Source organism: Siphateles boraxobius, unplaced genomic scaffold (genome assembly GCF_051911475.1).
Source record: "Siphateles boraxobius isolate OS27281-9 unplaced genomic scaffold, OSU_SipBor_1 53, whole genome shotgun sequence".
NCBI lineage: Eukaryota > Metazoa > Chordata > Actinopteri > Cypriniformes > Leuciscidae > Siphateles > Siphateles boraxobius.
This window is the reverse complement of record NW_027509175.1, coordinates 6,446,082-6,470,740: the sequence shown is the minus strand read 5'-3', so window position 1 is coordinate 6,470,740 and position 24,659 is coordinate 6,446,082. Positions and strand designations below refer to the sequence as shown.

Sequence of the window (24,659 nt, the reverse complement as noted above, 5' to 3'; positions counted from 1 at the left end):
CCACTGGAGCACGGTAGTAGAGTCCGACCAGAGCACCACCCGCTGGATGGGCAGTGTGAGTTCAGATTTGAGGATCCAAACAATTTGTGCTCCGGTCAGAGCAGCACTTAACTCCAAGCGAGGGATTGACTGCTGCTTTTTTGGAGCAACTCTGGATCTTGCAGTGACGAAAGCTACTTGGACAACTCCATAAGGATTCTCGGTTCGGAGGTATGCCACAGAGCCATAGGCTCACTCTGAGGCATCACAGAACACGTGGATCTCACGTTCACAGGTAGGAGGGTCTAACTCACGACTGGTGTAACACCTTGGAAGTGCTATGCTCTGTAGGTGAGGTAACTCGTCCTCCCACTCTCTCCATGCGTTTAGCAAGTGATCCGGCAGAGCAGGGTCGTCCCAGTCCCGCTTTTTGTCCCACAGGTGTTGGATGACCACTTTGGCCCTGGTGGTTTAGGGTACTAGAAAGCCAAGGGGGTCATATTGGCTTGCCACCACTTTGTAGATGGAGCGCATAGTGACAACTTCTTCAGTGGCTACAGCCTCTCGACACTTGAAAGATAAGGTTTCTTCTCGACATTCCCACTGCAGGCCCAGGGCTGATTCTTCTTGACCTGGGTGACCTTGGGCGATCCACTTTTCAGGACTAGCCGATCTTGCCGCAGCCAGGAGGTGACGGATTGTGTCTGGATGGGTGCTGGCCCACTGGCGTAACTCAAAGCCTCCCTCGGCAAGGAGAGTCTGCAGCTTGTCGATGATGGGCTTGGCATCTTCAACTGTAGGCACACTCTGAAGACAGTTATCCACCTAGAAATGTCTTAACACAAGAGTCTCTCACTGCATCAGCTGGCTGAGTATGGTCGTGACGTGCTTCTGTAGGGCGTATGTATTACAGCAGGGGCTACAGGTAGTGCCGAAGGGAAGCACCTTCCGCTGGTAGACTGTGGGTTGTTCATCACACTTGAGCTCCCTCCAGAGGAAGCGGAGGAGAGGCTCATCCTCTGTAAGGAGCCTGACCTGGTGAAACATCCCCCGTATGTCACTGCTGAAGGCCACACAATGTTCTCTGATGCGCAAGAGAACTGAAAGGAGAGGTGAACCAACGGCTGGAACAGTGAGCAAGAGTTTGTTCAAGTCAGTAGCGCTGTACTGGAAAGAGCAATTAAAAACCACTCAGTGCTTGCCATTGTGCTCGACAAGGTGGTGAGGGATGTAGCAGCTGCTTTAGGTGTTCTCTGTGCCATGGGTTAGTTTCGCCACATAGCCGGCCTGTTCAAGTCTCTGGATCTCTGCGTTGTAAACTTGGGCCGCCTCAGGGTTCTTCGACAGCCGCCTTTCCGTATTTCGGAGCTGAGGAAGTACTGCTTCCTTGGGTGCGCAGAGCTGGGTGAAGTTCTTAACGCGGAGGAGAGGAGTAGCATAGCGATGGACACCATCAACTTCTACTCGCACCGTCTGTTTATCCAAGCATTCAAGGGCCTCCTTGTCCTGCCGTGACCTCGTACTGGCCTTTTGGCTGCGCCATGGGAGGTGCCCCGAAGGTGGTGAAAAGACAGCGTTGTCCGATAAGGTACTGCTTTAGAGTATTAGTCGGACCTTGCAGCATCCATCCGAGACGGGTGCGGACAGCAACTGGTGCACCAGGGGTACCAAAGATGACTGGCTCAACTGGAGTCAACAAGTGGGGATGATCTGAGCCAATGAGCAATAGCGGGACAATGTCCTTGAATGAAGGAATAGAAAGCTTCTTCAAATGTCTGTATTTGCTCTGCAGAGCTTTGAAGGGATACGTGTGCTGGCCTAGACCGAGCTTGGGTGCTGTAAAGGCTCCTTGGATGTTGTATACCATGGCTGGAGAACAGGCTGAAGAGATGCTAAATGAGACAGCTGCCCCGTGAAGCGTTTGCAGCTCCTGTCTGACGGTACGCAGGGGCAAATCCTCGGGTTGGCCTTCAAGTCCCAGTTGTTGGACAGCCGGTTGGAGGAGCAGGGTGCGTTCAGAGTCGTCGTCTAGCACAGCGTATGTCTCCAGAGTCTGGTCACCATGGCGAAGGATCACTTTACTGACCTTAAGGAGCACACGATGGCCCTGCGATGGCTTGCCAATGTATAGCACTTGGTCTGCACTTGGTACACTGGACTTCACCTGGTCAGGCCTTCTCTCAGCTTTGTCAGTCTTGTCTAGACTTCTCTAGCTGACATCGTGCAGTGCAAGCAGGTGTCTGCTGTTGCATGTTTTACAGCACATCTTCAGATCACATTCAGCTGATCTGTGTTTTCTGCCACATCGCCAACATCGGTTGTTGTCCTGAATCCAGTTACGTTTCTGGGTGGCGCTGAGCAGTTTGAAATTTGCGCAACTATTCAGAGTGTGCTTGTAGTTCTCACAGAATGGGCAGAACTTCTTTGCATCTAGACTGGTTGGAGGAGTGGATTTAGTCGGCTCCCTAACCGATTTGGGTTCAGCCCCCAGCATGAGGACTGAGGCCCTAGGTGACGACTTGACAGTACGCTTGGAGTCTTTGGGCTTAGGTCCAGTGTCCTTTCTCAATCGGTATTGTGCGATATCATCCTGGATCTGGAGCTCGTATTCCAACTAATCTGCTAGGTCCAGAAGAGTGGGGATAGGAATGCGGAGAGGGTGGATGTAGCACCTGAAACTGTACCTCAGGTCGTGCGGTAGCTTGCCCAGTAGATGGGTGACATCAGAACCACAGTCCAGCTCAACTTGCCCCTTTAAACCGAGTTGCTCCAACATGCTCCCCAGGGATCTGATGTTCAGGGCGAACAACCTGAATGACTTGATGTCTCCACTCTGAATGTTGGGGCCATCCATCAGTTCAGCATTACGCTGAAGGGCGAGTTGGTGTGGCTGCCCGTATTGTTGGTTTAAAGCTGCCATAGTGTCACTGAAGGGGTAATCAGAATTGCTATAGGAATCTGCCACTAGCAATGCTTCCTCCAGCTTCACATGATCCACTAATATCTGGAACTTGAAACGTTCAGTAGCATCTCTAGGAAGGAGATTATCTAGGGCAATACGGAGTCTCGCAAAGTCTCTTGGGTTTGGACGGTTGAAGTTTGTGATTGTAGGAGTGGGCCCTCTGTATGTTCTTTCCTGTCCACCAGGGGGAGTCACTGAGCGTCGGCGCCTGGGCTCGTGCCGAGGTGAAGGGGGACCACATCTCTTACGCCGGTCTTGAGAGTAGCTGCAGTGTATTTGAAGTATTTATTTTTTGCTGCTGAAAAAAACATACACACTCATAACTTATGAGTGTGTATGTTTTTTTTCAGCAGCAACAAATAAATATGTCAAAAACACTCAGGTGATTCTTGAGTAATATGGTTCTGTGTTCTATGAGCTGTGATCGAGTTAGAATCAGCCAATCGTCCAAGTAGTTCAGAACTCGCATGCCCCGAAGTCTCAGGGGTGCGAGAGCCGCGTCCATGCACATCGTAAATGTACGGGGTGCCAGGGACAGGCAGAACGGCGGGGCTGTGTATTGATATGCTTGGCCCCCGAAGGCGAATCTCAAGAATCGCCTGTGACGTGACGCTATTTGTATTTGAAAATACGCGTCTTTCAGATCTATTGACAGAAACCAGTCCCCTTGGCAAATCTGCGCTAGGATTTTCCTGGTCGTGAGCATTCTGAACTGGCGTTTCACAAGCACTTTGTTCAGCTGTCTCAGATCTAGAATGGGTCTGAGACCCCCGTCTTTTTTCGGTACCAGGAAATATCTGCTGTATAGACCCCCTTTGCTCTGAGCTTGAGATAAAGGCTCTATGGCCCCTTTGCTCAATAGTTTCGCTATCTCGGCTCGAAGTAGATGATCTACTTCACTTTTTACCGTAGTTTCGACCCGCGCAATGTAACCGCCATGTAACGCCATGTAACTTGACCCATAAATATAGCTCGTCAGGCTGATACAAACTGATTTTTCATCTCTTCAGCGAAGCTCACGCATCGCTGGATCCAGAGTGAGAAGCTGCGTCGTCTGAGAATAAGCCTTCTGCGGGGCGAGCCTTTGCATTTGAAGCCGCTGGCCTTCATCTCGCCGCCTTCAGTCGCCGTACCTGCTACGCTTTCCGGTGTATATATCCTTTTACTCTGCCGAGTGTGTGTTTGCCGCCGCGACTCACACTCTCTCTCTCTTATCTAAAAGAGCAAGCGTCTTTTTAAAGATGCCTCATTCCTGTGGCTCGTGCCGAGCTGCACTCAGCGACGGGGACCACCTTGTCATCTGCATTTCCTGCCTGGGTGAGGATCATGCATCGCTCGCTGACGGCGGCTGCCATCATTGCGAGCTATTGCCATGGCGACTCTGAGGACTCGTCTGATATTTTTTCTCAGAGTCTGCACTTCCACCCGCTATAGTGCCGCGCCGTTTAAAGAGCTGTACTCAACGGGTCCCCGAGCCTATTCCAGCCTGCGAAAGCTTGCCGGTCTGCCCGCCAGCTTCGCCAGCTTTACTCGAGTCGCCCACCGGCCATCCGCCACCGGTTCCGCGATTGGTGATGACGAGATAGCTGCTTCTGTGGAGGAGGACAGCTGCTCTATCCTGGCGTCGGACAGTGAGGATTGGGCGAGCTCTGTGGACCTCCCCCCCTCTGCCCGCGAAAGAGGCGAGCCTCGGCCTTGAGTGGAAGCCGCCCGCGCAGCCCGCTCTTGCGCGATCTCTCTCTAACGGATGCCGCCCCCCTCCACGTGGGCCCTGGACGAAGATTGAGATAAAGCCCAAGGCCTCAAAGTCTTCCTAGCCCTCCTAGGTAAGCAACGGTGTTTAAGTCTCGCCGCGGCCAGACTAGCACCGAAAATGTTCGCTCGTTCAGTTCCAGAAAATGCAACTGTTCCAGTGTATTCTGCAGTAAACAAGCCGGTACCGGCCTGCTTGCCTGCACACAAAAGCCGTTTTACGGCGACCCAGATAAATCACATGAAGAATGTAATTTCTGGTATCCCGGCCATGGCCGATGGTGTTATGAGTGTAATAAAAAAAAAATGCACCGAAATTTTTTCGCTCGTTCAGTTCCAGACAATGCGACTCTTCCAGTGTATTCTGCAGTAAACAAGCCGGTACCACGGCCCGCTTGCCTGCACACAAAAGCCGTTTTCACGGCGACCCAGATAAATCACATGAAGTGTATTTTCTGAATTCCGGCCACGGTCGATGGTGTCAATTGTGCATTACATGTAGTGAATGTGCCCACAACTCATTGCCCACAAACGCTACACAATGCATGTCCCACGGTTTCTAATGAAACCAACACACATTCAGTCAGCTCAGGCTGACGGTGTTTTCTGTGCAGTAAATGTGCCCGCTGTCCCGCGTCCATGTTCTCTCACAGACAGGTTGAACCCCACGGGGTTTTGTCTTGCTCTCTCTACGCAAACTGCCATAGAGAAATCGAGCGCGGCCAGCGACTCATGTTGATTGTGCATTACATGTTGTGTATGTGCCCACATCTCACTACATAATGCATGTCCCACGTTTTCTGTGAAATGCATGTCCCATGTTTCACCCCGCTCATTTTCTCTTCGCAAACTGCCATAGAGAAATCGAGCACGGCCAGACCGCCCGCTGTGACCCCCCGCCTTAGATGCTGCAAGCACAGTGTTTACTTTACAGCACACCGGAGCTCTCCGGCCGCCACTAAAGCCTTGTTTGTACTCGACACGTCCGCACGAGCGCGAGTCTCCGCTGACTGTGCGCGCACCTCTCCAAACGGACGAGGCGTTTGTACTTGATGCACTCGCCGTTGTGCTATTCTGTGAAACGACAGGGGGCGACTCTGAGTAATTCTCCTCTAAACCACCAGGAATCAGCAGTGAAGAAGTTTTGCCGTTTATTAGTAGTTTATTAATAGCTGATTCATATTAAAAGAGTAATAAATGCAGTAGGTTTATTGTACTTTTTGTACAAACTAGTTAAACAACTGAAGCCTTATTGAAGAGTGTTTAAACCTTAATTTCATCAGCAGGGCTTACTTCTGCTATTGTAGGCTTATTTTGTAAATGTAAGCAGTTACTTTAGACAAGTGCAAACTGGGTCCTTAATGCAAATGTGATCCTATTCACAAAATGAGAGGCTTTATGGTCGCCCATCAATGCAAATATATCTGTGTATAGAAGGATCATAAACATTCTGGTACAGACGTACCAGTTCGGCCAGATTCGGCTCGAAAATAAATAAATCAGCCTTTAAGTTGCGGCCAGAGCCCAGATCTCATTGTACCCCTAGCGGGGTAGACTTTAAGAAGAGTTTAGTCAACAAAATCACATAAATAATACATACAAACGTTCGTGACACCTTTCTTACATGTAACTGACACGCTTCTGTTGAATATTTACTTTATATTTACTTTATAGAAATGGTTTTGTGTCTTCGGAAAAAGTCCGTTAGCCGCTCAGCCGTTTTCAGAAGAGGTAACGTTAACGTTAATTTTATGAAACTCTGGGGTTTTAACCACCACTTTGTGTAGATAAGTTTTCGATAGTTTTGTTTTGCTGGGAATTTGTCAATGGGTGATTGGAATCTAATTTATTTAACCTAAACGAATGCACTTTATTGTTAATCAGTGACGTCACTTACAAATATTGATAATAAAGCGACAGAAAAAAAAAAACATTTACAACACAGGGTGAATTATTGTTTAATCATGATAATGATTCCATAGGCATTTATTTCACAATATATTATCTTAAGAATTTATATATATATATATATATATATATATATATATATATATATAGTCTGGTTCCTTGTAATAAACCCTATGTTCTATTGTAAATCCTATGTAACATTGTTGGCTCTGTGACAAATTGCATGTTATGTTCCTAGATCATCATTCTGATGGCCTGCTGCACCCCGTCCAAGAAAATCTTCACGGCTATGAACCATTAGGCCTACTAGTGAGCAAAACCTCAAACATACAATGCACTACTGTTCATAAGTTTGGGGTCTGTAAGATTTATGCTTTTGAAACAACACTCACATTTTAAAATCATTAACCCCAGGTTTTTTCAGAGAGATTGTCCTTGAGAAGCCTGTTGTCAGGGATTGGGGTTGGTGAGATGAGGTGAGGACTCAAGTGCAGGGCTTTTTATTAATAAAAATAAAACAAAATACAAACAAAAACTACACCGAGGGGGAAAACAAGACAGACTAGGACTGGACTAGACTAGACTTGACTGAAACACACAGGGAACACACATGACACAGATATAGTGTAAATACAATGACAAAACAGCACAGGACTGCAAACACAAGGAGAATAATAGGGAGAACAAAGGAGGACCCGAGGGAGACAGGTGGTGCAAATGAATCAGTTATCAGGTAACAAGATGGGAGGGACTAGACAATCGACAGAAGAACACATATGGCATGGCACAAGGAAACATACATGAAAAGTATGTAAAAATTGTATGAAAAATTTCAGCTCAAATGCTGCAGCGGAAGGCATCAGATGTTGGCCTGGACAGATGTACCTGATCACCACTCTGACCTCTGCTTTTGCATGGATGGCTGATTACTACCATGTTCTGTGAGGGTATTATTATAGCAAAACTGAGCACCTGTGAGAGTGGAATTTGTAGGTGTAAAGAAGTCACACATCAGCAAATTTAAACTCAAAGAGAGAAAGTTTTTTTTATAAGTTTCAAACTTTTTTCTCTCTTTCTCTCTCACAAACAACACAGCAGTTACAGCGCGGTCACACAAGGGGTTTGAGCATATGACGTCACGCTCTGTAGCGTCTTTTTTATAAACATAAATTCAACATATAACAAATAGAAATATATTCAAAAATATACAATCTACTTGACTTTACAACAAAAATATCATTATTTTAAATCAGCCAAGAGTTCACACCTTCATGTATTGTCTTCTACTGGTCACACGTTATCATGTAGAGCGAATTCTTAGGTCAGAGTTCACCAGACTTGAACTGTGGAGTGCATTAAAATGCAAAACTTTTTGCAAGAGCCTCCCACATTCACATGTATATGAATGGAAGTCAATGGAATGAAAAGGGAAGTGTGACCGCCCCTTTAGTCTGCAGTCAGGGCTTGACATTGACACCCGCTACCCACCATATGCGGGTGGGTTTCAGCAGTGGCATGTAACGCAGTCACTCATAGCCACTTTGGCTAGTTGAATTTTATAGACTACTGTATATAATAAATACATTTGTAGTCTGAAATTATAAATAGAGTGCAATATGAATAAGTGCAATGTAGTGTTGTCAAAAATATACATTTTTCGATACATATTGATACTGAAATATCTGAATAAATACACGATACCAGCAGCTCTTTCTCGCGCTCTCATCTCTCCGACAGCACAAACCCACCTCACTCACTCTCTTGTTCTTTTTTGCTGCTTATTGACTTTAAACAATCAAAATGCTGGTCTTGGTGAGTATTCAAGTAAACCCAGTCAGTTATGTTTTTAAAAAGTTGAGAAAGAAAATGTGTGTAACAGTACTATAATGGATCCTTGCGTCAGGTCTTAAAGTGACATCAGGTATATTGGATAATATTTGATAAATTATGTAATAATATTAAAAGCATATATATTAAAAGGATAGTTTTTTTTATTATTACAAACTTGCATTGTGATTATGAGATTTACCGGTCCATGATCTTATCTACACATACCACAGCTAACTGAAATCGACATAATTAAACAATATGTGCTAGCTAGGACTTAATTTCTTTTGTTACCACTTGAGAATAGCCAAACAGTATAGATGATTCACAAAATCATACCCAAAGAAATGTGTATGATTGGCAAAAATGTTACTGTTCTCAACAAAAATATGAGCCTTTGAGTGTAATTTGTAGAATAGGATTTGTGCACCTGCAATGAAGAATTTAAAAATATATATATATATTTTTTTTTTTAAATAGCCAACGTGCTCAGGGTTGCATTGAACAAAAACTATGAACTATTGTACATAGAATAATTGGAATCCTGTTAAGTTTTTTTGTACACAAGTGTAAATACATTTTTAATGTAATGTTTCAAAATCATCAAGTAGACTATTGTCCATATAGTCTACAAAGCATTTTCCTAAGTTCCAAGGTGATCCTCACAGGTTGGAGGATGTGCTTGAATTGTTTGTTCAAAGCTTTAAAAAGAGGAAAGGGAATAACAGCAGGCCAGTTTTCTATCACATGATCACTGCAGTGAACACAGAATTTTGGGGCTTTGTTCAAGACTGTTGAGCACTTAGTACTGTACAGGAACCTCAAAGGATTCCCAACCCTGAAAGACAGGGTTCCCAAAAGGAGGTTTATGAGTTGCTGAAAAGCTAATGAATCACAATATAGAACAAAATAATCACAACAATCATTTGGCCAAGTTGTGCAGCCCAATAATAATTTTAAAATAAAAATACAACACTACAAAAACTCTGAAAATACAGGTTGTAAAAATGTAATGGACCTTTAGACTATACAACAAATTGAAAAGACTACATCATCCTTTATTAAATTGCCCTAAAAAAAGTCTCAAATTGTAACAGTATATTCTCAATAGCAATCTACTATATTGTCCTCACTCTGCTGGGCTGCTGAAAGAATGTCCTCCATTAGCGATCGGGGCGAATTCACGACGTGATCACTACTCAACTTCAACGTCCTCTGCATGTCATCTAGATCGAGTATGTGCAGTATCATGGGTAGGCTAATGACTTTGATGCAGTGCAGATCAGTGTCCATTCTCTTATCAGATGCGCACACAGAACCTTTGGCCTGTTGTGTGTTGAGGTATCTACTCTGCACCTCGTCCCCCCATCTGTTCCCATTTACATTTAAGACAAGAGCGGAATCGAAGTCTGCGCTCTCAGATGTAAGTGTTCTGAGTTTGAGCAAGAGTGCACAGGCTCTCTCACACACAGGTCTGTCGCAGTCAAACAAGCTGTTAAAAAGCAAGTCAAACAGCCCAAATTCTTTCAGTTTGCTCAAGGCCTGCATCAAGTGTGTCTTTTCAGAGGAAGCAAAGTTCTGGACTGCGTATGGACAGCAGGTCAGTGTCTTCTCCATCAACACTTCTGCCAGCTCCAGTGTGTGCATTTTAACTTCCCAGTCAAAATCGTTGGATCCCAGTGACAGGACGGAGCTCAGGAACGGGTGCACAGCTGTTACGAGGTGTGATCCTTTCAGCCATGATGTGAAGGCTTTGACCACCGCTCTACGCGGGAAGCCCTCCGTGTCCTGAGAGAGAATGGTCATCATCTGTTTCAAAGCTTCGTCCTAAAGTTCAACAACATGTGAAGAATATGAGATTAAAATGAAACAAGAATATCAACATGATGTCAAGTGTCCAACCATTAAAATGACCAATGAGCTACAATTGTGACACTTGACAAGTCCACTGAGGACTGAATGGCTTTCTTCACACGGGTGGTCCAAAACTCATTTTTAGAAACTTTGCCTTTGGACAACTCAAAAGGTTCTCAGGGGGGACGCAAACATTCTCCATCATCAAGTCCCTTTGAGAGCTCTGTGATACAGCAATATATTAATAATCAACATCTGATCATGTCATATTCACACATTTTAGTCACTTTTGACCAAAATTGCACCTTTTTAGTTGATAAAGTACATTACTTTACAAGAAAGTGCAAAATTAAACCAAATATTGAAACATTTTGCGTTCTTAATTTCTTTTATGACAGGAACAAACTGTTCCCAAAATGTGGAATTAAGGGGACAGGTTTTACATTGATCAGAAACAAGCAATTACATCACTTGCAAAAGAAAAATACAGGATCATCCTAAAGATCATTTTGAAAAACTGGATTTGACCGAATTGAGTAAGTCTCACCAGCAGATTGCTGTTGCTCACAAGCACCATCTGATGGAGAGAAGAGGTAACTGCCTCCCCGACGACAGCCACAGCACTAGCTCTTACATAGCCTTCTGAATCTGCCAGTGAAGAGAGGAGAATGGAGACCATGCCGCTGCTGTGGAGAGCTTCAATGAAACCACTGTTACCTGGGAGAAAGAGACAAAAAGTACAGTTAGAATGAAAACTATCCCTAAAATACTCTGCAGAGCAAAAGGTGAAATAGTAAAAGCATAACGATATGCTTGTGGTACCGTTGAGGGCAACAGTCAGCTGGGTGATGAACTCTAGTGTGGAGTCTCTCACTTCCCATCGCAAATCACACATTCGTTTCTTCAATACGGGAAAGAGGTCTGCAGAATACACAAGCTCACTTCATGACCATATACTGTGAAGTCTTTTGATGTCGATGTTTTTGAAATGTGCATGATGTCGTTGCTGAATCTTCCAAAACAATAGGATCATTTTTGTATCTATTAATACTTTCTTTCTTCTTTGGAACAAACATATTTGAAGAATGTTGGTTGCCAAATAGTTTCAGTTACTTCCATATACACATATTTTTTGGAAGTCAGTGGGACCCGAAACTGTTTAGATCCCAACATTCTTAAAAAAAAAATCTTCCTCTGTTCCGCAGAAGACAGAAAGTCATACAGGTTTGGAACGACATGATGGACAGAAAATGATGACAGCATTTTTATTTTTGGTTGGACTATCCCTTTAAATGATAAAGACATTTTGTATTTGTTTGATTAAATGTTTTTAGATACAAGCCTTTTATCAAAATTTCTGCATTACATTACAAATGAGCCTGAAGTGCTCCTCACCATGGCTGATAAACTGCAGGAGATCAGGGAAGGGTGTACACACAGCAATCCAGCTCAAAGTAGCCTGATAGGTTTTCTTCAAGACCTTGGAAAACACAGGAAGCTTCAAGTAAATAAGGAGTTTCAACAACAGATCTGCTTTAAAGGCAAAAAGTAATATTAGCCAGATATAAGGAAGTGTGCATACTTACTGTAGCATGGGAGTCTGGACTCTTTAGATAGTCCAAGAGGACACCAAATATGTCCTTCCTTATATTCACATTTTCTATATGTAGAAATATTAATCAGATATCAGATATATTAATCAGCCAATACTAATTCAATACCAATTACTTTCAAGGTCAATGATGCCAAGTCAGAAGGCTCTGGACTCTGGTCAGTAAGGTTATACATATATATTTACACTTAATCATTTTTTATAAATTAATACTTTTATTAAGCAAGGATTATTAAATTGATCAAGTGTGACTGTAAACATATTTACATTGTTGAAACATTTCAAATAAATGCCATTATTTTGAACATTCTATTCATTTAAAAAAATAACTGAAATGTATCAGTGTGTCCACAAAAATATTAAGCAGCAGAACTGTCATCATATCAGCATATTAAAATGATTTTTGAAGAAAACTGGGAGTAATGATGCTGAAAATTCAGCTTTGCCACCACAAGAAAAAAATAAATGATTAAATATATTCAAATAAAGAACGGTTTATTTAAACTGTAATAACATTTCACAATATTACTGTATTTAAGATCAAACAAATGCAGCCTTGGTGAGCATAAGAGACTTTGAAAAAAAAAAGTTGTTTTTATTACCTTTAACTCTTTTTAACAGTAGTGTGCTGATGCATTAACATTGTGCATATTGATAATGCTATTTTTTGTAATTAATTATGATGGTTTTACTCATCCCTGTCATATCAATATCAACAAACAATATCAACTCAAATTCTATCTGAAGGAGTCTTTACCTTCACACACGCTGAGAGCACCTAATGTATCAAGGCCACACCTCTGAACCTTGCAGCAGCCAATCAGATGATTGGAGGCATTATTTTGAATCAAAGAGGAGGGGCAATGCCCAGAGCAAATCCTCAGAAGCAACACCACAGAGCTGGTGACCGAGTGAATGGAAATGCCTTCAAACTGGTATTTCTAACAAAAGAAAGGTACACATTTCATTGTGGAATACACATTCTACCATATTTAAACCCATTCCACAGACTGTATAGTAAAATCTGCATGGACAATGCGCAAAAAAAAAAAAATCTGTAGATTGCATCAAGACTGGCCTTAGGAACCATTTACACAGAATGTGTTGTTGCTTTCAAAAATGCAGGACACTGCAAAATAGTTTTCAACTGCAGAGAGAAAGAGAGCTGCTTTTCGAGATAAATTTTGGAACTTAAACTTTGAACTTGACACAATCTCCTTTAAAAAAAAAAGGCATCACTTTTGTGCGAGACGCTGTAAAAGCGCAGTGAGATGCGATGCAACAGTCAAAGATATCAGTGCACATATACATAAATAACTATTAAAAAGTAGCACAGTGGGAAACCTAAAAACAGGTTCTGTGTGCACCGGCCCAAAGAGAGTCTTGAGAGTGAACCAAAAGTCTACTTACTGTGTATGCCAGCTCTTCTAGACTTGATAAACTCTGCATGAGGTGGGAAATACATGAGGCTTTCTGTGTTAGCTGTTCCTTTAGGGCTAAATTCATCTTTTCTGCTGGAGATATGAAGTCGTCTGTGAGTACAACTATAAGGTTTTTACAATATAAAAGGTACAATTCAGTGAATGTGTGATACCAGTGTTTTGAGACTGTGCTGACACACACTGCAGGGGGAGCAAGACGATATCAATGGCCTTCCTCTTTAAGACCTCAGGACTAAAGGATAAAGAGAGAGAGAGAAATAAAGAGAAATAACACAATACATAACTGGCTGCCATTTCAAATGTGCGTATGTGGCATAGGGATGGATGATACCAAAATCTTGTAATTTAATATCACGTTAACAATACTTATTTTTGCCAGAAATATTAGATATCATTAAAATGTCACAATTCTCAATACTAATTTCGAGATCACAGAAAAGCTACTAGCCTAAGTAATGTAATTAAAAGGTCTTCAAGCCTGTAGTCAGCCAGTCAGAAGACGGACATTCTTTGACATAGCCTTGCGTGTATCTGACAGTTTAATCACAATAAGACATGAAAGAGAACTCAGTTCAGTGTCCACATGCTGTATGTGATCGTTCAGAAAACCACCTATCAGAACAAATCATATGAATGTCTAAACTGCTATGGCTTGAAAGAGCATGCCAATAACAAACTTCCATGCTGAACTGCAATGTCACATGAACGTAACCGCGATAGAGATGATCATTTCACATTTTTACCGGTTTATCACCCACCCCTAATGCTGCACTATGCACATGTGAAAAGTCTTTGGTAGTCACCATTTCTCCAGCTTTATGATAAGTGCAGCACACTGAAAACTCTCATTTTTGTTTCCAGAACCCAACATGGCTTCCAATAATTCCTCCACTTTATACTCCGATTGTCCGAGCAGAGGCGTCCTGCAACAGATGATAAACAATTCTCTGCATCCTTGCATTACACTGAATACATATTTAAGAGAAGAAATTAAAACATATGTACTTTCCATAATGAGTAATTGAAATAAACTATAATATAATAATGTTTACATTTATTTTAGCTTTTTTTCCTTTCTTTTCCTTTTAAAAGCAGCTTTTAAATTATATCACTTTAACTACAAACAATAAGAAATAATTTAATGTAACTAATGAAATATGTAAGGGATATTCATATTGGAAAAAACCTAGATGCAAAGCAGAATTAATGTTTTTTTTTAGCATTAACATTTATATGCTATTATAAAAAGTTTTTTTTTGGTAATAAAAATATTTTAGCTCAAATTAATAGATACATAAAATGTAAGAAATCTCCTATTCAGCTCACTTCACAGCAGCTTGAAGAACAGTCATCAGAGGCTGAGTCAATGATTCCGACCCCCTGTTGATCAAGACTTCCAGAGGTACTAGCACATCTTTCCATAGCGTGCTCCTGATAGGCTCTCCACACTGAGAGAGAACCGATGACAGAAGCCGTAAGCCCTGGAGGACCCGAGGATGATCATCTGAGCTCAACGCCTCAACCACGCCATTCATAATCTCTGAGGAGACCGAGACCCAATCAGGGCTGAAAGATGATTCACTTGATCCCACAGCATCACTGCCATTGGTCATGTTTGATGATGTGAGGAAGTTTAGGATGTGCACTAAAAGCTGATTAGCCAGACAGGCAACAAACAGACTCCCGTCGTTCTGCAGCTGGAGGATCACTTTGATGAGTCCTGTGGATATAACGGAATATAAGACTTAAGACGAAAGATCGAAAATATTTTGTCATGGTTTCATCTGAACCCAAACAGCATCTAACAGGCAAAAGTTTAGAATCAACATAATTAATTAAAACAACACAATGCGTTTCAGAAAAACGTCAGCACATTTGTATTGATTTTGTTTTTTACTCAACTCAAACAAATCCTCCTGAAGTTTGGATTTTTTCCTTTAGAAAGTTGTACTTGGATATTCTACATTTCTAGATGAAATTGTGACCCCATATAGCAATCCCTAAGCAAGTTATAGCCATTTATTACAACATTATTATAGGCGATTTTCAGTGAAAAGCTGATGTTTTTTATTTACTGACAATGTAGATGTGTCCAAAAAAGTTCAGGATGTAAAACAAATAGAAACATTGTAATAAAACACTGAAGCAAAAGTGACACACACACACACACACACACACACACACACACACACACACACACACACACACACACACACACACACACACACACACACACACACACACACACACACACACACACACACACACACACACATATATATATTCAATCTGAATATGAAAAACAAACACAAATAGTGCAGCAAGAAGTGTAAACAATTGTGAAAATTGTCTTGTGCAACAAAAATATAAATATAAAATAAATATAAAAAATACAAACAGAGCAAATGATTTTCACAAACTACAAGTAGTATTTACATATACCAAACGGAACTATTGGTGGCACCAGTTATCTCCGTCGGACGCAATTCCACTGGGACAACACAAATTTGAAAACACAAATTTCAGTGCCTCATCCGATGTGTACCACTGTTTTATATTTGTTTTTGAATTGGGTTATGCTTTGTCAGAAAGTGCTCTCACGCAGAGCTGTTATTTTGTGTTTGTTTTCATGCATGGCACTCACGCAACTACTTTTCACTTTACCTCAGTTCAAATTTCCAAAGAAAGATGCTAATTGGTGGTGCAAAAGACCAAAACCTATGTTAACTGGTTGAGTAGATGATAGTTTTAACCAATCTGGGCATGGGGGTGGGACTAAGCATCAACAATCATTCATGTATGGCTCAGAGCAACAAACCGCATGGGTTTCTTTGACGAATCAATGCTGATCAAAACTTGATGGCGTAATCACATTCACTACGGAGCATCTGAATGTCTGAACTCGATTAGACAGAAAAGCTGTGAATCTCCTCTTTATGGGACTTTTTAAAGCATACAGATTGGATTAGCAGTTCAAAAGTCATTAAACATTAAAGAAAAACAGTTATTTTTAGCCGCCAGTGGCTGTATAGGTCTTTAATACTTTTGTGGAAACTCTGCTAAAAAAATTTCAGGATAATTTGATGAATAGAAAGTTCAAAAGAACCACATTTACTTTGAATAGAAATCTGTTGTAACAATGTAAAAGTCTTTACTGACACTTTTGAACAATTGAATGCATCCTTGCTGAATGCCATCTAAATTAAAGTAGTTCTTAAATTGCAATTTAAAGAATATATTATGTTGCAATTTTTTTATTTATTTACTGGCCCATTGGCCCATTTATTTAACTCTCTCATTGGAACTCATCTCTCATGGAACTTTCTGAATAATTTTGGAATGGATGATAGATGACAAATTCTCACCGTTTCCACAGATGAAGTCCAGAGCTTGTCGGTGCTTCAGCATATTCAACAGTCCCTGAAGCCAGCCACTGCGAACTGTGGCATCCTCCCAAAGATCACACACAAACCAGGCTTCCCGCTCAAACACACACACCAAAAGACCTCCCTCCTTATTTCCAAAAACAGAGAACTCAAAAACATGATGTAACTGGAAAACTTTGCAAACTGCAAAGAATACTATAGTACTTTTTATGGTTAGTGCTAGACCAGTGGTTCTCAACCAAAGGGGCTCTGCAAACTTCCAAGAGGGGCGAAAAATGACTTAAAATTATTTAAATAGAAGATTAAAATAAGACAAGACGTAAAAATTATTAAACACTGACATATTTCTTACTCTTAAATAAAATGCAATTGTTGAAGGAATTAATGAAGAATCAGGAACATTTTTACTTAAGAACTGCATTCTTGGAAAACCTGGATATATATGGGAATTTTAAAAGTGTGATATCTAGATCAGGAAAATTCATGTAAAATAATACAATTCTAAAATGCCTTGGTTATTTTTCATAATGAATATATTTTTTTCTTGTTGTATCAAGCTTTAAAATATTTTATTGGGTGGAAATTGCTATTTGTGAGTTTAAAAAAAAAACTGTATTTCAAAAATCACAAATAATGAAATAATAAAAAAAGTCATGTATATTAATTGATGTAAAAGCATAAACTCTGAAAACTTTCAGTTATTGAAACTTCTGGAGTTGTGGAATTTTTTTTTTGACTTATTTATAATTATTCTATTGAATTATTTTAATACATTGCCAATCCTAGTTTCTGTAAATAAAGTTTGAAAACAAGTATCATCCAGAAATATTTTGGGTGGCCTTCAAATATTTTTTTTAAATATTGGGGGGTCTTGAAGTCAGAAATGTTGAGAACCACTATCTAGACTACTGTGAGCGAGCAAATAATCTGTCACTGTTAGTGTGACAATATAGTGGAAACTATCTCACCTCAAGCAAGTGGAAACCCTGCTTGGTGCCAGCCAAAAGTCCAGTGAGCTTGAGGGTGAAAGACAGGATAGCAGGATCCGTAGTTTTAGATGTACAAACACTGGAAATGAACTCCTTGAGGCACGGCTGATGTTGCAAAAGCACCTGTTCATTACCTGAGGAAACATGTAGTAATCACTATCAGACAGTATGTGCAGTATATATACGTACGTATATTGTGCGTGATATTCGAGACTCTAAGGATGCTTACATGCTTCAAGCCCAGCTTGCTTTTGATCCTGTCAGTAACGTGATTGTCTCAATAATTAAGACACACAGGTATGAGTGCAAAAAAACAAGTGTAAATTTTAGCATTACCGATGTATCGATCCTCACATAAAAATATGGATACCAAATGTTTTAACTATTCATTTTCTTACTTATTGTAAAATTAACAGCTTTCATTATTTCAACACACTATGTTAAAAGCACAGCTATACATGACATTTATTATAAATGCTTTGGGAAGAAGTGGTGTCACCGTCCCACAGGCGGAAAGTTTGCCACTATATATTTAAAACAATAATATCTTAGTAAAAACCTAAAGTAATATTGACAAACTATATATCATTTGAAAGCTTAAAGTTCTTTAGTTTTCATATTTGGTGACTGTTTTCTAAAATCAATTACAGAGGAGCAGTAATTTATCAATTTGCAACAAGAATATTTCATATTCATTAGGAGTATTTAGGCCTTTATTTTGAAATAGCAATAAACATGAAAAATTATGAAAGATTGGTAGAAACGTCAGTTTGTTTTCATGCCAAGAGTTCAAAAGATAACACCAAATCCATTTTATGAGAAAAAAGGGTCTGAAAATGTTTTAAATATAAAGAAAAATATTATGGATTTTCGATTTGTGATGCGGCTGCGAGCTATAACGCACATATGTGGTCTTTTTTTATGCATTTATTAGAGGTTGAATTCAAATCAAATACTGCCAAACCACCCATACTACTTCTGAATAGGATGTCTACTTCATAAATTGTATGAAAATTATGGAAATACATGGTTCAGATCACTCAAAACACATATGAAAATGGAGGCGCCCTTATATGGGCAGTAATTGAGTCTGGTGTTCACCTAGTGAAAAAGTTGGGTACTGCGCCTGAATAAAATCTTACTGTAAACTCATTTTTTGAGATATCAACCTTAAATTTGGAACACAACTTGTTCAGATTTTTGGCTTTAATTTTCTTGCAGTTTTAGAGTAAAATATGTTTTGTAATATATATTTTATATAAAATATTAATAATTATATTTTTACATTAAATTATTTCATAAACTTAAACGTATATCACTTTTTTTCTGTTTCATTTTTAATAATTTCTACACTTCTACAATAATCTGGAAAATGTCTGGGAAAAAAACAAGATCAACCATATGTCTATATTCCAAAGCATTCTTGAATTACAACCATTTAAGTTTGATTAATGATTTTTATGTCTATGTGAAAAAGGGGGGGAGGGGGTGAGAGTTAAGGGGTTAAATTAAAAGTTAATAATATTATTATTTATAATATATATTTTTAGCCTATTAAATCTTAAAAAAAATAATGGATTTCAATTATACTGTAATGTTGAATGGCTGGAATTACTCATTCCATCCCTAGAAATTGAAAAACAAAACAAAAAAACATCAGTAGCAGTACTCATAGTACTTAGTTATATGCCATTTAACAAATATTTAAAATATACCATCTTTGTTGTTTTTATGTCAATTTGGAAAGTCAATGTGAGAATTAGTTGACAACACTAATATGTATTGATAGATAGATAGATAGATAGATAGATAGATAGATAGATAGATACTGATAGTTGTGTAAACACTTAAGTAAAATAATTTAATTTCCTCTCAAACACTACAAGCACAGATATAGACTATATTACTCTATCTATGAAATCTTGGTCTCAACTAGTCAAACATTTGTATCAATTTGATTCCAGTTTACTCACTTTGGCTGTGCAGCTCTTTGAACCAATCGAGCAGTTTCTCTAACGAGGTGTCATCAGGTGGAGACTGCTTCGGGTCGGCCAGTACCAGACAGACCGCAGGTAGCAAAGATAAGCAGTCACTGTCCATGATATCAAAATCCCTGAGTCACCAGCACATCAAATCCAACTGCAAGTGGTAACAACAAAAAGTTACCTTGATACAATCACAAAAGGGTAACGTTACGCCAGTATGGAGAAACGATTCAAACGTTTGTCTGAGTCTGCATCTGTACACTAAAATACAATAAGTAATTCAAAAGCAATTGGGGGAAAAATATCTACAGTATTGAAGGAAAACCCACCCTATCATGCATCACATTTAAACAGTTTGGTGTCAACGTTGACTGGACTTACTTTCGCTCTGTACGGCGTGCTGGAAAGGACATAAAACATACGAGCAGAGCGTTGACGCTTCCAGCTACGTATGCGCAAATTCTGCGCACTTTAATGTTCTTCAATAGAAAACCCGCCTCTCATTCACACGCATGGTTACAGCGGACGCTAACAGTTCCTAACTATGCAGATAGGAGGCAGTCAGCATCAATATTGTCTGACGCATTTCTAGTTGTCCAACTAAAAGAAAACATACTGCATTAAAAATTAAACGATTCATTTTGTCAAGTGCGCGATGACTTAACATGAGACAGTCAGCACATCAGATTAACTAAAACTGCTTAAATTAAATTGAAATTGGGATTTAATTTTTTTTTTCCTGAGCAATAATAGTATTCTGATATTTTTCATTACAGTTTATTTCTACGCGCATTGGGGGGAAAGGACATCTGCTAGAATGCTAGAAAATGATTTCTATTTTATCTATTCAGTTTAGTCTTGGCTACTTTTGGACCTTGCAAATATTTACTATGGTAACACAGTTTCCGCCAGAATACACGGAGGTAGGCTACAGTAATTGTCACTCATTAGAACTGCATATTAAAAACTTGGTACAACATTTTCATCAAAAGAAATATTAGCCTACATTTGAAATAGATTAAACATTTTATTCATTTATACAGTACCTGTCAAAAGTTTGTAAACATACATGTTTTAAATGTTTTTGTAAGAAGTATCTTGTGCTCAACAAGACTGCATTTATTTGATCAAAAATACTGTAAAAACAGTAATATGAAATATGACAATTTGAAATAACTGTTTCTATTTTAATATAATTTATTCCTGTGATGGCAAAGCTGAATGTTCAGTATACTCCAGTCCTCAGTGTCACATGATCCTTCAGAAATCATTTTAATATGCTGATTTGCTGCTCAAGAAACAATTAGGAATATTATATTATCAAGGTTGAAAACAGTTTTTGCTGCTTAACATTTTTGTTGAAACAATGATATCATTCAAACGTTTTTGATAAGATTAAAAAAGAGAGAGAAATTGATACTTATTCATCAAGGATGCATTAAATTGATCAAAAGTGAAAATTAAGACAATCAAAATGTTACAAGAGATTTCTATTTAATAAATTGGTAACACTTTACAATAAGGTTTCAATAGTTAAAATTGTTGAACTAACATGAACAAACAATGACAAACTGAATTTTTATAAACTGGCATTAACAAAGATTAATAAATACTGTAATAAATGCATTGCTGATTGTTAGCTCATGGTAGTTAATACATTAACTAATGTTAGCAAATGAGAACTTATTGTAAAGTGTTACCAATACATTTAATAAATGCAATAAATGCTGTTCATTCAACTTTATATTCATCAAGAATCCTGAAAAATGTTAAACAACTGTTTCATACATTATCAGAAATGTTTTTTTTTTAGCTCCAAATCAACATTGATTTCTGAAGGATGTGACACTGAAGACTGGAGTAATGATGCTAAAAATTCAGCTTTGACCAACGGAATAAATTATATATTAAAATAGAAAAGATATACATGCATTTTCTTTCTCAACTGTTTACGTTCACTAAAAGCCCTATTCGCACTTGGAATTATCTCGTGTGATTTAGAAATTTTACTCGAATTTACTGACTTATCTCCCGGATATGATGTTAATAGGCTATTGCTTGGAAATGTTTTGTCGTTATAGGTCTAGCTGTATGATCATAAACAGAAGAATTTTTCTTACCGCATGCTGCTATACGTGTCTTTCATTTCCATCTAATCAATCTTTTTGTTTTTGCTCTTCTGATGATTTTCAGCTTTCTCTTTCTGCAAATTGTATAGTTGTATGGTGTATAGCAATATGACCCAGCACCAAAAATACAATCAAAACACACTCCAACGCAGCCTCCATTCTTCCCGAAAGCTGGATAAAAAAAGCACACAGGGAAAAAAGACCTTGAAAAAATTATATACGCCAAATCACAGAGATGCCGATTCGCACGGAACTAATATTATGGAGTTCGGCGAAATATGGTAGGTCATTTGCGGGAGAATTTTTACTTTACAAGTTACAGACATGCCCGATTCGCACGGGATTAATATTACAGACAACCTCCGCAATTATTAAAAATGATAGAGGTCACCAGGTAATACTAATCCCGTGCGAATAGGGCTGACATAACTATGTGTTTGGGGATATTTGCCAAGATGGGCATTTTGACATAATTTTGTTTGAATATGTTAGTTCAAGAGCAAGACGTGAAAGATTAGCTATAGGCCTATCATGCTGTCTGAGACACCTTTCTAGGCACACAAAACTTCCCTCACAGCAAGCGAGTAACGAACGAGTTATGTTGCGCTTTAATAATTAAATTGGCAAGGCTTAAACTTTCGTGACAGTGCAACCGTGGCCCCTCAACTGTCCCGAGCGTCGTTCACGTTTGCTCAATACATTGCATTCTTAGAATTCATACAAAATTTACCGTTTGAAGCCGTTTCATATGCTCCTATTTGTAGGCCTACTCACATTTGGCGATTGGCGAGTGTTAATTTTGAGCCCTGCTTATAATTATAAAATGCTTATATTATTTAAAGTAACGGAAATACTTTTTATGGCTTTAGTTTTAGTTAACTTTAATCAGTCTGATTCAAAAAATAAAATTCTCATCATTTCACACACAGAATAACATGAGGTTGCAGGTTGTTCCAACTAGGCCTACATCCGCCAGTGACGTGCGGTCTGGGTAGGCAAACTAGGCACTGCCTATCCTGCCAAAATTCAAAAATAAAAATGTTTACTAAATAATAAACTTGTATTTGTATTTTTACTGTTTATTCTTGTGATTTATATATGCAATATGGGTGTTATTCAAATTGTCTAGACGTTACGATGACAAATGTAGCAGTTACGCATAATCAAATAACAAAATGGTAGAATAAGCAGTGCTTTTACGGTACGTTCATTGCAGACGACAAGCGAAAAACCCATGTTGCGCATGCGCACTTCGATCCTGTATTCTTTAACATGTACGGCAAAAAGCACAACTCTGCTGTGCCTTTGGACGTAAATATGCTATGCCCGTACCCATCTACGTTACATATCAGACATGGACCAATTAAAATCGAGATACTACTGGACACATTTGCGTAGCTAACGTCATTACACCACAGCTAAACTATGCCTAATCAAATTCAAAGTCAAAATGACAGCACCGGCCGTGATCACAGAGTTAAGAAATTTTTTCAAGCTCGATATTAATTCAAAATCTGAGTTAATAGCAACAGGGAGGTCTACGCCAGCCATAGACTAGTGCAGCAACTGAAGGCCGTAAAGACGAGTTTTACAAAGTTGTGATCGACGTCTTTACGAGGAGAGAGCGGCGGATGGATTTTATGTAGGCTACAAATAATCTACCTATTGGGGAGCCAAAAACTATTTTGGGCTTAATATTGAATTGATAAATGTGGTTGAATTAATGCAAGCCATTTGCCTTCATATTCAATTGAGCAGTGTGTGATTTTACTTTTGCTGACAGACATAATTGGCCGCTGTGCAAAAATTAAGGATTAAGAATGGTTGTATTGATGCTGGAGTGGACATTAACTACCGGTGTGTGCCTGTGCCGCGCTTGCGCGTGTGTGTGTGTGTGAGAGAGAGAGAGAGAGAGAGAGAGAGAGAGAGAGAGAGAGAGAGAGAGAGAGAGAGCACGGTATACATTCTGATTTGTACATTTCTTGTTATGCTGCGTTTGTGCGTAACGTTTACTGTTATTACGTATTATTAGCCTAAACAATAAATCAGGTAATCTGGCTTTCATAACTCAGTGCCTATAGCCTCTTTAAGACATCACCGCACGTCACTGACATCCGCTAGGGGGTAGCCTAAGACGCAATAAATTCAAGAAAAAAGGGATGAAAGGCTTCCAGCAGGTCGTCAGATTAAAAGAACCAAGGCGAATACAATAAATTATAATATAAATTTATTGTGAATCACAAAAATAAATAACAATAACTCAGTTAGGATTCGTTAAAGGACCCACTTTAGAGGTTTTGTGTTGAGGAGATGAGGCAAGGACTCAAACGCAGAAGAAATAAAGGCTTTTATTAATCAAAAAATAAAACAAAAAACAAACAAAAACTACCCCGAGGGGGAAAACTTGACTTGACCGCAGGAAGAACACAAGGGTACAGACGACTTGCATATGACAACGAACCAGCACAGGACTGCAAACACAAGGAGAATAAACAAGGCAGGTAACGAGGGAGGACCAAGTCCGGATTACCCAATGGGCATTATGGGCACGGGCCATGGGGCCCATCCGCACTTGGGGCCCAAGCGAGGGGAAGAAACAAAAACATATATTTTTAAATTTCCGATAACGGAGACTATATTTGCACTAAGCCCACCACTAAATAGCTACAGTGGCTTAGTAGTATTATAAATAACAATGATGGCGTTTTTTGGTCAAACTGACCCATACTGGTTTTAATACATTGATCCAAATATCACACTATAAAAACAGAACAAAACATATTTTAATAAAAATTATTTTTTCACAACTGTGCTTATGAAATGGTCTCTCTGTA

The 24,659-nt window shown here is 39.5% G+C and overlaps 1 protein-coding gene across 6 annotated transcripts; it reads right to left on the bottom strand.

The window, feature by feature from the left end:
- Window positions 1-8,980: 8,980 nt before the first annotated feature.
- brat1 (BRCA1-associated ATM activator 1) lies at window positions 8,981-20,154 on the bottom strand. 6 transcript variants are annotated; one of them, XM_077205191.1, is made up of 14 exons: window positions 20,078-20,154; window positions 19,685-19,850; window positions 17,691-17,845; window positions 16,702-16,849; window positions 14,663-15,056; window positions 14,140-14,259; window positions 13,489-13,568; window positions 13,305-13,408; window positions 12,652-12,835; window positions 11,869-11,942; window positions 11,678-11,762; window positions 11,105-11,203; window positions 10,830-10,999; window positions 8,981-10,255 (listed from the first exon to the last, which is right to left on the bottom strand). In XM_077205191.1, exons 2-14 carry the CDS (start codon window positions 19,809-19,811, stop codon window positions 9,533-9,535), a joined length of 2,463 nt encoding a protein of 820 aa, XP_077061306.1. In that variant the 5' UTR covers window positions 19,812-19,850; window positions 20,078-20,154; the 3' UTR covers window positions 8,981-9,532. The 6 variants fall into 6 exon arrangements, with proteins under 6 accessions (XP_077061306.1, XP_077061304.1, XP_077061308.1 ...); XM_077205189.1 differs by having other exon boundaries at window positions 20,026-20,104; XM_077205193.1 differs by having other exon boundaries at window positions 13,305-13,405; window positions 20,026-20,088.
- Window positions 20,155-24,659: the final 4,505 nt, after the last annotated feature.